At 38.3% G+C, this 13,873-nt stretch overlaps 1 protein-coding gene across 4 annotated transcripts in view; it reads left to right on the top strand.

The window, feature by feature from the left end:
• The window catches only part of mast2 (microtubule associated serine/threonine kinase 2), a 125,085-nt gene that overhangs the window by 27,054 nt on the left and 84,158 nt on the right, over nucleotides 1–13,873 (top strand). For all 4 annotated transcript variants that reach the window (XM_061738894.1, XM_061738896.1, XM_061738893.1 and 1 more), the window contains one exon: nucleotides 6,896–7,080. In XM_061738894.1, coding sequence (XP_061594878.1) covers nucleotides 6,896–7,080 — 185 coding nt within the window. The remainder of the gene's footprint in view (nucleotides 1–6,895; nucleotides 7,081–13,873) is intronic.

Below are 13,873 nucleotides of genomic sequence, written 5' to 3'. Positions count from 1 at the left end.
ATCCACCCCATACTACCGATCAATACACCCCATCAATACAACCACACACCACCCGATACTACCGATCAATACAACCGATCAATAAAACCACACGCCACCTGATACTACCGATCAATACACCCCATCAATAAATCCAGGGCCGGGCCCGGCGGACCGGCCTGAGCATGACTGGTAAAACCCTCACACCACTGAATAAAACTCAACAATAAAACCGATCAATACAACCACACACCACCCGATACACCCGATCAATACACCCCATCAATAAAACCAGGGCCAGGCAGCAGAAAAATAAAAATATTTTTAGGAGGAGGAAGATTTTTTTTCTTTCATTATGCATGTCGAGAAAAAAGTCAATTTCGACTTTATTCTTGAAATTGTTCTTCAACATTAATCTCAACATTTAGACTTTTTTCTCTAAGCGCATAATGAAAGAAAAAAAATCTTCCCCTAAAATATTTTTTCTTCTGCATGGCCCTAATATTCTTCCGTACAATACAACTGATCAATAAAGCGATCAATAAAGCGATCATTAAAACCGATCAATAAAGCGATCAATAAAGCGACCATTAAAACCGATCAATAAAGCGACCATTAAAACCGATCAATAAAGCGACCATTAAAACCGATCAATAAAGCGATCATTAAAACCGATCAATAAAGCGATCATTAAAACCGATCAATAAAGCGACCATTAAAACCGATCAATAAAGCGACCATTAAAACCGATCAATAAAGCGACCATTAAAACCGATCAATAAAGCGATCAATAAAGCGACCATTAAAACCGATCAATAAAGCGACCATTAAAACCGATCAATAAAGCGATCATTAAAACCGATCAATAAAGCGACCATTAAAACCGATCAATAAAGCGACCATTAAAACCGATCAATAAAGCGACCATTAAAACCGATCAATAAAGCGACCATTAAAACCGATCAATAAAGCGATCAATAAAGCGACCATTAAAACCGATCAATAAAGCGACCATTAAAACCGATCAATAAAGCGATCATTAAAACCGATCAATAAAGCGACCATTAAAACCGATCAATAAAGCGATTGTTAAACCCGATCAATAAAGCGATCATTAAAACCGATCAATAAAGCGATCAATAAAGCGATCGTTAAACCCGATCAATAAAGCGATCATTAAAACCGATCAATAAAGCGATCAATAAAGCGATCGTTAAACCCGATCAATAAAGCGATCATTAAAACCGATCAATAAAGCGACCATTAAAACCGATCAATAAAGCGATCATTAAACCCGATCAATAAAGCGATCATTAAAACCGATCAATAAAGCGACCATTAAAACCGATCAATAAAGCGATCAATAAAGCGATCGTTAAAACTGATCAATAAAGCGATCGTTAAAACCGATCAATAAAGCGATCATTAAAACCGATCAATAAAGCGATCATTAAAACCGATCAATAAAGCGACCATTAAAACCGATCAATAAAGCGATCAATAAAGCGATCGTTAAACCCGATCAATAAAGCGATCATTAAAAGCGATCAATAAAGCGATCATTAAAACCGATCAATAAAGCGATCAATAAAGCGATCAATAAAGCGATGGTTAAACCCGATCAATAAAGCGATCATTAAAACCGGTCAATAAGGCGATCATTAAAACCGATCAATAAAGCGATCATTAAAAGCGATCAATAAAGCGATCATTAAAAGCGATCAATAAAGCGATCATTAAAACCGATCAATAAAGCGATCGTTAAACCCGATCAATAAAGCGATCATTAAAACCGATCAATAAAGCGATCAATAAAGCGATCGTTAAACCCGATCAATAAAGCGATCATTAAAACCGATCAATAAAGCGATCATTAAAACCGATTTAATAAAGCGATGGTTAAAACCGATCAATAAAGCGATCGTTAAAACCGATCAATAAAGCGATGGTTAAAACCGATCAATAAAGCGATCGTTAAAACCGATCAATAAAGCGATGGTTAAAACCGATCAATAAAGCGATCATTAAAACCGATCAATAAAGCGATGGTTAAAACCGATCAATAAAGCGATCGTTAAAACCGATCAATAAAGCGATGGTTAAAACCGATCAATAAAGCGATCGTTAAAACCGATCAATAAAGCGATCGTTAAAACCGATCAATAAAGCGATCGTTAAAACCGATCAATAAAGCGGGGCTGCTGATCACCGAGCTCCTCCGGGTCAAAGGTCACCAGACGGCCGTCATCGGCCCGCCCCTCTGACACAGTTTGTGAGGTCACAGCACCGGTCATGAAGCCCCGCCCCCTAGTTACGGTTGCTAGGGGCGTTGTTACAGCGTTACCACGGTGAAACATTCGTCCCGGAGGTTTCAGTCGGACTCACAGAGTCAGATTGACTTACAGGCGTCCTGGAGGGAAACGGAGAAACTCTAAGGGCCAATCCCAATTCTCCTTCACTCGCCCTTCTTTTCTCCACTCGCACTTCTTTTCTTCCCTAAGCCCTAAAAAAGAAGGGGGAGATTTTAGGGCACTTGAGATCTAGGGCACTTGGCCCAGGTGCCTGTCCCAATTCTCCCCCTACCCCTCGTTTCCATCCCTACCCTGATCAGGAAGCTGAGAGCCAAAAGCTGTTTTAATTTCAGCTGTAGCTCTGTTAATATGGCACGTATATTCCATATAAAAAAATGTGCACAGAAATATTTACAAAAAAAAAAGTTTGCAGTGTATGTGCTGCTACTGCTGATGAGGTGTCCTGTCCACCATTTTCTCTAAAAGGTTTAGGAACCTGTCCATATGTTCTTCATATAGTTTTGTACTTGTGTGGTTTTACTCACTTGGAAATACTTTTAAATTGTCTAATAAAAATTGTTTCACAACAGTTTTCTCTTCTGGGGTTTCTCAAAGTAAGGTAATGTCTCAAATTATAAACTGTACAACAAGATCAATAGTAAAATAAGGATAGTGAGAGAATCTGCAGTAAAAAAGGCTTTATTTGCTATATTCAAATACAATTTTTAAAAAGAAAAAAAGTAAACATTGCACGCAGAACAAAGAAAGGTGCTGTTCCATATAAAAAAATTTGCACAGAAATATGTACAAAAAAAAATTGCAGTGTATGTGCTGCTACTGCTGATGAGGTGTCTGGTCCACCATTTTCTCTAAAAGGTTCAGGAACCTGTCCATGTGTTCTTCATTCTTTTGACATTTTCTGTCTTCTTTGGCGGCCTCAGCTTGAAGGAAGTCCTGCATAGAGAATTTCTTTTTTTGGGGGGATCGGGGGGAAAGTGGACCTGATGCCTGAAGCTCCAGCTTCCTCTTCCAGCTTCCTCTTCCAGCTTCCTCTTCCAGCTTCCTCTTCCAGCTGATGAGGCAGAGCTTGAGGCCGATGTGCTGGTGTCTTCCAAAGTGTTCTGAGATAAAAAAAAAGATGGATACACATGTTGATTACACACATGACTGGACTATCATACACACCCACAACATCATACCAGGTTCATTATCACTGTATAAATAAAAATTACCTCTGTGCTATTAATAAATACTTTACATGGATTTTTTTTTGTTAAGCATCATCTCTTCAGCAGATAATATAACTTACCATAACCATTGCTTACCTTATATTTTTTTTTAAGATTTTCCCATTTTTTGCCAATTTGTGCTGTGGTCTCCTTCCCCTCCAGTTCCAGCTCTTTGATGAGTTTCCTGTAACAGAAAACAGTGATGAATAGTAGTTATACCATGGTTAAGGACCCCATCACAGATATTCTGCAAGCAGATCGCTAGATCACTCACTCCCACAGCGGTTTAGCAGCATATTTCTTCTTTGTAAAATTCTCCTCGTTGGTAGTCCTAAAGCTTATTAGGTGTCGGACCTGATCCGGAGTCCCTGGAATGAAATGTGATTACTGCAATGCACAAACGTCCTCGTAAAAAAAAAAAACAAACAACAACAAAAAAAAGTTTGAACTATGATAACAAGGCAGCAAGCGACGTTATTACTTCGTAACCCCCCCCCCCCCCCCCCCCAAATAACGTTGCTGCCTTATAGTAATGTGAAATATACAACAAATTTGTAGAAAATATGAGAGTTAACGAGTAGTTAACAGGACACGGCATGTTATCTACCCGACTCATCATGAACAGCCACATATCTTACGTTAACTCAGAATCAGAATCAGCTTTATTGGCCAGGTTCTAACATTGTCCAACAAGTAATTTGACTCCGGTAATTTCACTCTTTGGTATTAAAAATAAACAATAAACAATGTGGTATTTCTGTGTAGCCTACTGTTAAAACATACAAAAGCACTGTGATTTTTTTAATTCCATGGGACATTATACTTACATTTGTGGGTTCAATATCCTCCTGCTCTTTGCAGTTCGCCATTTGACTCAAAAAAATGAAAAAATGCTTGCTTGCTCAAAATCGAGACGAGTCTGTAAAGCATGTTTTCCTCGGTCGGCGAGCCTTTAAATAGACGCAGCCTACGGCGTAGCTTACGGAACCTACGGCGTAGCTTACGTAGCTTACGTAACCATATTCCGGCGCGATCTTAGCGAACAACGGACAAAAAAGGGATGATGTACATTCACTGAGTGAATATTATGAAAGTAAAATATCGGTTTGCGCCGATAAATGTAATCAAAATGCATTTTTATGCAGAAACTAACTCAAAATATTGATTTTACTCCCAAAAAAAACAGAAATGTCCTCCATGTTTTTTTTTTTGATTCAGTCCGCAAATGACGACGAAAAGCATTCTGGGAAATCTTCATACCCCCTCGCTCGCCAAGTGAGCATCTGCAAACCCTCGATTTGAAGGGGCTATTCTCAGCCCCTAGCCCTCGTTATGCCCCCTCCCCCTAGGTGAAAAGAGGAATTGGGACACCACTACCTTCACGGGAACGCGCAAAAGTTAGGGTTAGGGAAGAAAAGGAGGGCGAGGGGGAGTATTGGGACGCACCCTAAGAATAGATCGGTCGGTGGTCAGGGTCAACTCGAGGTCACGGTGTACAGGAGCTTCATCTTACTGTCGCCGTGGTAACGGATGATACAGGAGCTTCATCTTACTGTCGCCGTGGTAACGGATGATATAGGAGCTTCGTCTTACTGTCGCCGTGGGAAAAACACCTAACCTTTTAAGTGCTTTTGTATGCCTTCCAGCTTTGCTTCGTGTATTTCCCCGGCGTAGAAATTAAGTACAAATAAATATCAGGAAACTGGATTAGTGGCCAAATATTAATGTCCATGGACCACTGGTTCTTGGTAACTGTACCAAATATTAATGTCCATGGACCACTGGTTCTTGGTAACTGTACCAAATATTAATGTCCATGGACCACTGGTTCTTGGTAACTGTACCAAATATTAATGTCCATGGACCACTGGTTCTTGGTAACTGTACCAAATATTAATGTCCATGGACCACTGGTTCTTGGTAACTGTACCAAATATTAATGTCCATGAACCACTGGTTCTTGGGGTAACTGTACCAAATATTAATGTCCATGGACCACTGGTTCTTGGGGTAACTGTACCAAATATTAATGTCCATGGACCACTGGTTCTTGGTAACTGTACCAAATATTAATGTCCATGGACCACTGGTTCTTGGTAACTGTACCAAATATTAATGTCCATGGACCACTGGTTCTTGGTAACTGTACCAAATATTAATGTCCATGGACCACTGGTTCTTGGTAACTGTACCAAATATTAATGTCCATGGACCACTGGTTCTTGGTAACTGTACCAAATATTAATGTCCATGGACCACTGGTTCTTGGTAACTGTACCAAATATTAATGTCCATGGACCACTGGTTCTTGGTAACTGTACCAAATATTAATGTCCATGGACCACTGGTTCTTGGTAACTGTACCAAATATTAATGTCCATGGACCACTGGTTCTTGGTAACTGTACCAAATATTAATGTCCATGGACCACTGGTTCTTGGGGTAACTGTACCAAATATTAATGTCCATGGACCACTGGTTCTTGGTAACTGTACCAAATATTAATGTCCATGGACCACTGGTTCTTGGTAACTGTACCAAATATTAATGTCCATGGACCACTGGTTCTTGGGGTAACTGTACCAAATATTAATGTCCATGGACCACTGGTTCTTGGTAACTGTACCAAATATTAATGTCCATGGACCACTGGTTCTTGGTAACTGTACCAAATATTAATGTCCATGGACCACTGGTTCTTGGGGTAACTGTACCAAATATTAATGTCCATGGACCACTGGTTCTTGGTAACTGTACCAAATATTAATGTCCATGGACCACTGGTTCTTGGTAACTGTACCAAATATTAATGTCCATGGACCACTGGTTCTTGGTAACTGTACCAAATATTAATGTCCATGGACCACTGGTTCTTGGGGTAACTGTACCAAATATGAATGTCCATGGACCACTGGTTCTTGGTAACTGTACGGGTCACTGTCAAGTCCAACTGACGCTAATTTAAGCCGATAATCAGCTTTTATCCCGTCTTCTCCACTAGTTGGAGACATTTTTGCTGATGTTTTGCCACTCAAATCTAAAAGTAAATCTACTGTCTACCTATTTATAAAATCCCCTTGCTACATGACAGAGTTATTGGGATGACTGTATGAATGATTGTATTTGTATGTTTGATTGTCTGTATTGTAATGTCTACTGTTTTCATATTCTTCACGGTACCACATTGGATTGTAAATTTCATTTTTCCTTCATGAACTTTGGGCCCCCTCCCAATAGCTTTCAATATCTTACTTTCATACATGCCAAAGGGCCATTATAGATGTCTAATTGGTCTCAATTGTATACGTTTATCTTAATGGCTATGTATGAATGAACTAAACTTGAAACTCAAATTGTGGGTACCAGTTTCAGAGTCCTCTCTTCCTCCTCCTGCAGGTAAACAGCTGCTGCCTCTGTCCAGCAGTCTGCACACCGGGGTCAGCCAGCTGGGCTGGCAGGGCCCGCCCGGAGACCCGGCGGGGCTCGGGGCCGGGGCGGGGACGTCCGCCGGAGACGCCAACAACCTGGTCCGGATGAGGAACCAGGCCCTGGGACAGTCGGCACCGTCGCTCACCGCTCTGGTCAGTGGAAAACACCCGGTCATGTGACGTTAGAGTTGATGATGTCATTTCTGGGGGAACCGTGGCGCTGGTACCGCTGGGTCGGTCCAGGCTAGGGGTGTGCAAACAAGGGTACCTTTCGATTCGATTCCGATTATTGGTGCCACGATTCTTGGATTATTGTGATTTTTAATGCTTTTTTCCATACATGATTTTGTCTTCATCTGTGGCTACATTTGTAAATAAATAGCCAATCAATGAACTCAGTTCCTCTAACAACACTCATTAAGTAAATAACAAGGTTTTTTGAACATTTGACATGTATTTTTCAAAGACACAAAATAATGTATTTTATGACTATGTAAACATTTGCTCTTTGACTTCCTTAACTTTGACCAGGGAAAGCTGCACTTGCATGAGAGCGCCCTCTATTGGTGGAAAACACTGAAAACGGTCAAGCCCTGGATTTAATGAGTTCATTAATTCAAGTAAACTAGATATGAACTTAGTGTAAACATATCTTCCATATTTCAAGTGAACAATAAGAAATGTGCATTCTTGAAAATGAAATGATTCAGCAGCTTATTCAGTCTGGAATCTGGATAGGATAACTTAAAAAAAAAAAAAAACAAAAAAAAAAAATTAATTAATCGATTCCAAATCGTCACGTGACGCATCGACACATCGATGAATTGCACCCACCTCTAGTCCAGGCTGGATTTAGAACTCTGAGTAAATTATAGTAAAATATGAGAAAAAAGGTGAGAAGTAGGGGCATTAGTCATTTACAAATATACATACAGAAAAGTAAAAAAAAAAAAAAAAAAATATATATATATATATATATATATATATATATATATATATATATCCAGTCCTACGCCTGAATCTTACATACATTCTTACATATAACAAGACGAGTTTCAATAAGCTTACTTATAAAACACCCATACCTACTTTAATAACTATTCAATACAGTGATATAATACTCAATTATATGTATGTATAAATATAGTCAAAAACAAAACAAATCAAAGCAAACAAAAGAAAACAAAACAAATGCTCAGCATTTAGTTGCTACTATGTATGTATGTACTAATAGAAGTAATTATAATGCATAGTATTACATTATCATTACTTTACTATAATACTAGACAATAGACAGCAATGGTATAACTATATAAGAGTAGATTTGCTATATATATATATATATATATATATATATATATATATATATTTACCTCCAATTATATATATACCAGTTATATACATAAAAATGACTGGTTTGATTGGTTTGGGTCCTTCATTTTTAATCTGAAATAATCCCACAGCTTCAACATCTTCTTTCTCTTCCTCTTATTACTTTGGCTTTTCTGCATTTTCTCCTGGTCACTGTTGTCAGTCTCTTCCGGTCCAGTCAGAACCTCCAGCTCAGATCAGAACATCTTTACAGAAGGAATAATTATGTTTTTAGGTCCTAATTCACAACTATGACGTCACAGATGGAGAAAGATGCTCACAAATAAAATATTTAGGAGAAAAACACATGAAATATCTGGAAGAAGGTGGACCGGTCGGCTCCAGCCGTCCTGCAGTCCCCAGCGTCGGCCAGCAGGGGGCAGCAGAGTTCTGGTTCTGCTCCTCCAGCCGGGTCGACCGTGTCTGGTTGGTTCTGGCCGCTGCTCCTGTTTCCGTGGTCGTCTGGTGCCGGCGGGCCGGAGCGGCCAACAGGAAATCAGAGCCGGTCCTGAGGTGGAAAATGTGATCTGCAGTTATTCCAGTGGAGGAAATAATGGCAGGTTGTTGTGCTGCCGGCCGGTCCTGGTTCTGGTTCTGGTTCTGGCCGGTCCAGACTCCTGGTTTTACACTGCAAAAACTCAAAATCTTATTTCTAGTTAAAATGTCTCATTTTTAGTCCAAAAATTACACTTAAAACAAGACTCATCACCAGAAAAATAACTTGTTATTTGACAATTTTCACCTGTTTTAAGTAAATTTTCACTCGAAATAAGTAGAAAAATCTGCCAGTGGAACAAGATTTATCTTCTTATTACAAGCAAAAAAATCTTGTTCCACTGGCAGATTTTCCTACTTATTTCAAGTGAAAATCAACTTGAAACAGGTGAAAATTGTTGTTTTTTCCAGTGATGAGTCTTGTTTGAAGTGTAATGAGATTTTTCTCTGCACATTTCGGCTTTTTTCACAAAATTTTGACTTTTTCTTGATATTTTTACTTTTTTCACAAAATTTTGACTTTTTTTCTCGACATTTCGACTTTTTTCTCACAGTTTCGACTTTTTTTCTCGACATTTCGACTTTTTTCTCACAGTTTTGACTTTTTTTTTTGATATTTTGACCTGTTTCAAGTTAATGTTCACTTGAAATAAGTAGAAAAATCTGCCAGTGGAACAAGATTTATCTTCTTATTACAAGCAAAAAAATCTTGTTCCACTTGCAGATTTTTCTACTTATTTTAAGTGAAAATTTACTTGAAACAGGTGAAAATTGTAGTTTTTTTCCAGTGATGAGTCTTGTTTTAAGTGTAATGAGATTTTTTTTGACTAAAGATGAGACATTTAACTAGAAATAAAACAAATATTCTTGTTAAGATTTTTAGTTTTTGCAGTGTAGCCGGTCCGGTCCAGACTCCTGGTTCTGGTCTGGTCCAGAGTACCAGCTGCAGGATCCTCCTCTCCAACATTAACAGATACATTCAGGGTCCTGGTCTGTTTCACTTTGACGTAATTCAGTTTCAAACCAATCTGCTGCTCGGACGATGGACAGGAAATGTGATTATGTTTGCATTTACCCCCCTGACCCCCCCGACCCCCAAACTCCTGCTCTCTGCCCAGAAACACGTCCTTAGATCAAATCTGATAATAAATCTGGATCTGGTCGGGGTCTGGACCTGCAGCCTCGGCTGGTTCTGGTTCAGGACTCCAGCTGAGACAAGGCAGGTTTATTTATACAGAACAATTCAACACAAGGTAATTCAAAGTGCTTTACATCAACATTAAAAGCGGCAAGACACAATTAAAACATAAATAACAAATAAAATGAAATAAAATGATAAGAAAAGAGGTAAAATAATAAAAAGTTGTTAAAAGTAAGGGCAGTAGATCCAGCAGGTTCATCTCATTCTTACAATGGCAAGAATTAAGTTTCTATACTTCTATACTAGGCTTTTATGTAGCATCACATTTTATAGTTTTATTCTGTTTAACATTTTTTAGAGGTATTTGTTTTATTTATTTATCTATTTCTTGTAATGTTTTTATTATTATTATTATTTTATTGTTGTCGACTGATTATTTTTTAGCCTTAATTCTTGAACTTTTATCATTATTTCATTTTAATTAACTATATTGTATGTCAGTGTGCATTGGTCTCCCAGTTTTTATTTTAGTTTTTACTACGCTTATTTTTCAGTCAAAATGTTAAGCACTTTGTATTTCATGTACCTGGATGAAAGGTGCTATACAAATAACATTTGATTGATTATACGGTCAAAACGTACAAAGACCCGAGTCAAATACAGGATTACAAAAGTAATTTGTAACGATTCGAACGGTGAATTAAACCAATTTGACAATTCTACATCACAATGCCTGCATTTAGGGCTTATCCATAATTTTGCGCGGTTTTCAAAAAGTATTTAATTTAAGAGTACGCTTAAATAACAAACAAAATGAAATAAAATGATGAGAAAAGAAAAGCTGAGTCCAGAATCTGGATTTGATTCCTCCCACAAGTTCTGACGGCCTCTGGAGAACTGGCTCTGCCCACTCCTGGTTAATTAAAAATAATAAATAAATGGGTGAAAGCAATGAGCTGGTGCTGGACCGGGCCCCGGAGCCGGTCTGGATAAAACCACAAACCCGGTTGAGATGGAGATCAGTTCGGACCCGCCTCCAGCGCCTCCAGCGCCTCCAGCGCAGTTTGTGGTGCAAACTGCGGTATCAGCAGGAGCTGCATGAGAAGTGTGTTAGGCGGTGAAAGAAAGCAGCAGGCTAAAACATGGCGAGTAAGAAATCAAAGGTTTGGAAACATTTCGAAGTTGTGAACTAGGCCTGAGTTGAAAAGATCGATTCTCCGATTTTAAATCGATTCTCATATTAATTCCTAAAAATCGATTCATACTGTATGTCTAAAGATCGATTTAAAAAAAAAAAAAAAAAGAAATTGTTTTTTTTCATCATTACATTACAACGTTTGGTACTTTTTTGTTTATGCCCAAAAAAGGAATATTTTGTTGGACACGAGAATAACTGGTGCCATATTTTTGCCTTTAAATATGTTTAAAGGTATGAAAACATTAAAGTGTTAGGTTATAATTGCATAAATTGTCTATATTTATTTGCTTTATTATACTTTCTTGGGGTTACATTTGCATAAATGTTAAAAACCAAATTCTCATAAATGGGGAAAAAATAAAAGCGATTTATTTCGTCCTCTGTTTCCTCCCTGGATCTGTTTGGTAATTCTACACGATGTTTCTGTTTCAGTTCTATCAGCATTCTGGGAGCTGATTGGTCCTTACAGCATCATTAGCTGCAATACTTGCTGTTTAATCTCAATATAATACTAGTAGTAATATGTTGCAGAACTACAGTCATATCATTCATGCAACAGCTGAAAAAATAGTTTTATTAACAGTAACCCAAATCAATATCGGATCAAATTGGATCGTGATAATCGATTCTGAATCTTAAGAATCGGAATCGAATCGATTCTTAATATTTGAATCGATTCCCAGCCCTATTGTGAAGGATGAGCCTAAAAAAGTACCGTGTTTGATGTGTGAGCAAGAATTTGCTTCCCATTCAGCAAGGACAACCATGGGAAACCATTTGGCGAGGGTTAGCAAGGAGCTGCTCAGCCTATAAATCAGGCTGTGTTGTAGACTATTAAATATCAATGAAATAGAATCAATCATCAATTGTAGCCTAATATTTTATTTATGGTAACATTCTGTCAGGTCCACCCGTCGACATGGACTCCGGCCAGCGAGGATAGTGAATCGTCTGGTTCGGGAACTTCGCAGTTAAAACAGACCCAGCTGCTCCTCAGACCACTGCCCACTGAGGCTGAAGAAAGCCTTACAAGCCTTAATGCTTAAAACAATGTTCTTATTACTGTTGCATGCACTGTATGTTCACTAGGGATGGGCAGTATGGACTAAAAAATGTATCACGATAATTTCTGGCATTTATCCCGATAACGATAAAAATGACGATAAAAAAATACCAATTCAACTCTACCTTTGTATAAATCTATCTCACTCTCAGATCCACCATGTTTGTTACACAAAAATGTCATCAACGGGAATCTTTCTTTCTTTCTTTCTTTCTTTCTTTCTTTCTTTCTTTCTTTCTTTCTTTCTTTCTTTCTTTCTTTCTTTCTTTCTTTCTTTCTTTCTTTCTTTCTTTCTTTCTTTCTTTCTTTCTTTCTTTCTTTCTTTCTTTCTTTCTTTCTTTCTTTCTTTCTTTCTTTCTTTCTCCCTTCCTTCCTCCTTTCCTTGTTTTCTTCCTCCTTTCCTTGTTTTCTCCCTTCCTTCCTCCTTTCCTTGTTTTCTTCCTCCTTTCCTTGTTTTCTCCCTTCCTTCCTCCTTTCCTTGTTTTCTTCCTCCTTTCCTTGTTTTCTCCCTTCCTTCCTCCTTTCCTTGTTTTCTTCCTCCTTTCCTTGTTTTCTCCCTTCCTTCCTCCTTTCCTTGTTTTCTTCCTCCTTTCCTTGTTTTCTCCCTTCCTTCCTCCTTTCCTTGTTTTCTTCCTCCTTTCCTTGTTTTCTCCCTTCCTTCCTCCTTTCCTTGTTTTCTTCCTCCTTTCCTTGTTTTCTCCCTTCCTTCCTCCTTTCCTTGTTTTCTCCCTTCCTTCCTCCTTTCCTTGTTTTCTCCCTTCCTTCCTCCTTTCCTTGTTTTCTCCCTTCCTTCATCCTTTCCTTCCTTCCTTCCTTCCTTCCTTCCTTCCTTCCTTCCTTCTTTTCTCCCTTCCTTCCTCCTTTCCTTGTTTTCTTCCTCCTTTCCTTGTTTTCTCCCTTCCTTCCTCCTTTCCTTGTTTTCTCCCTTCCTTCCTCCTTTCCTTGTTTTCTTCCTCCTTTCCTTGTTTTCTCCCTTCCTTCATCCTTTCCTTCCTTCCTTCCTTCCTTCCTTCCTTCCTTCCTTCCTTCCTTCCTTCCTTCCTTCCTTCCTTCCTTCCTTCCTTCCTTCACGTACGTTGTGCATGGATTTAACGCAGAACCATAAATCAGTTTTACACAAAAACTTCATCAACAGGAATTTATCGTTTTTACCGTGAGATACAAATTCTTACCGTGGGGAATTTTTTTGACGGTTTATCGTGAACGGTAAAATATCGCCCATTCCTAATGTTCACATGGTTTCCTTTTTATGGGTATTTTTTCTTTTTCAGTCACATAAATTGTGATATATCGTTGATGACATTTCTTACAATATATCGAATATTTGTATGGTGATATTATGGTTATCGTGGGCCACATATCGCCACAGTATTGAATAGGGGTGGGTATTGCCAAGGACCTCACGATACAATACACATCACGATACCTGAGTCACGATACGGTACGATATTGCGATATCCAAATTTTGCGATATATTGCGATATATAAAGTTTGCTGAAAACTGTAAAAAGCTTTATGGATCTTATAATCCGAGTTGCACGTTCATCAGATTATAGTGACAATTCATGGGACAAACTGAGTCAAAACAATGTTTTATTATAACTATACAAGCTAAAGTTACAACATATTTGTATATGTTTTTAATATTATTTACATCATATGAAATTAACATTAAGTT

The sequence above is a fragment of the Cololabis saira genome, chromosome 13 (assembly GCF_033807715.1).
Source record: "Cololabis saira isolate AMF1-May2022 chromosome 13, fColSai1.1, whole genome shotgun sequence".
Taxonomy (NCBI): domain Eukaryota; kingdom Metazoa; phylum Chordata; class Actinopteri; order Beloniformes; family Belonidae; genus Cololabis; species Cololabis saira.
Note: the sequence above shows the minus strand (reverse complement) of the source record. Positions and strands in the feature narration are given on the sequence as shown.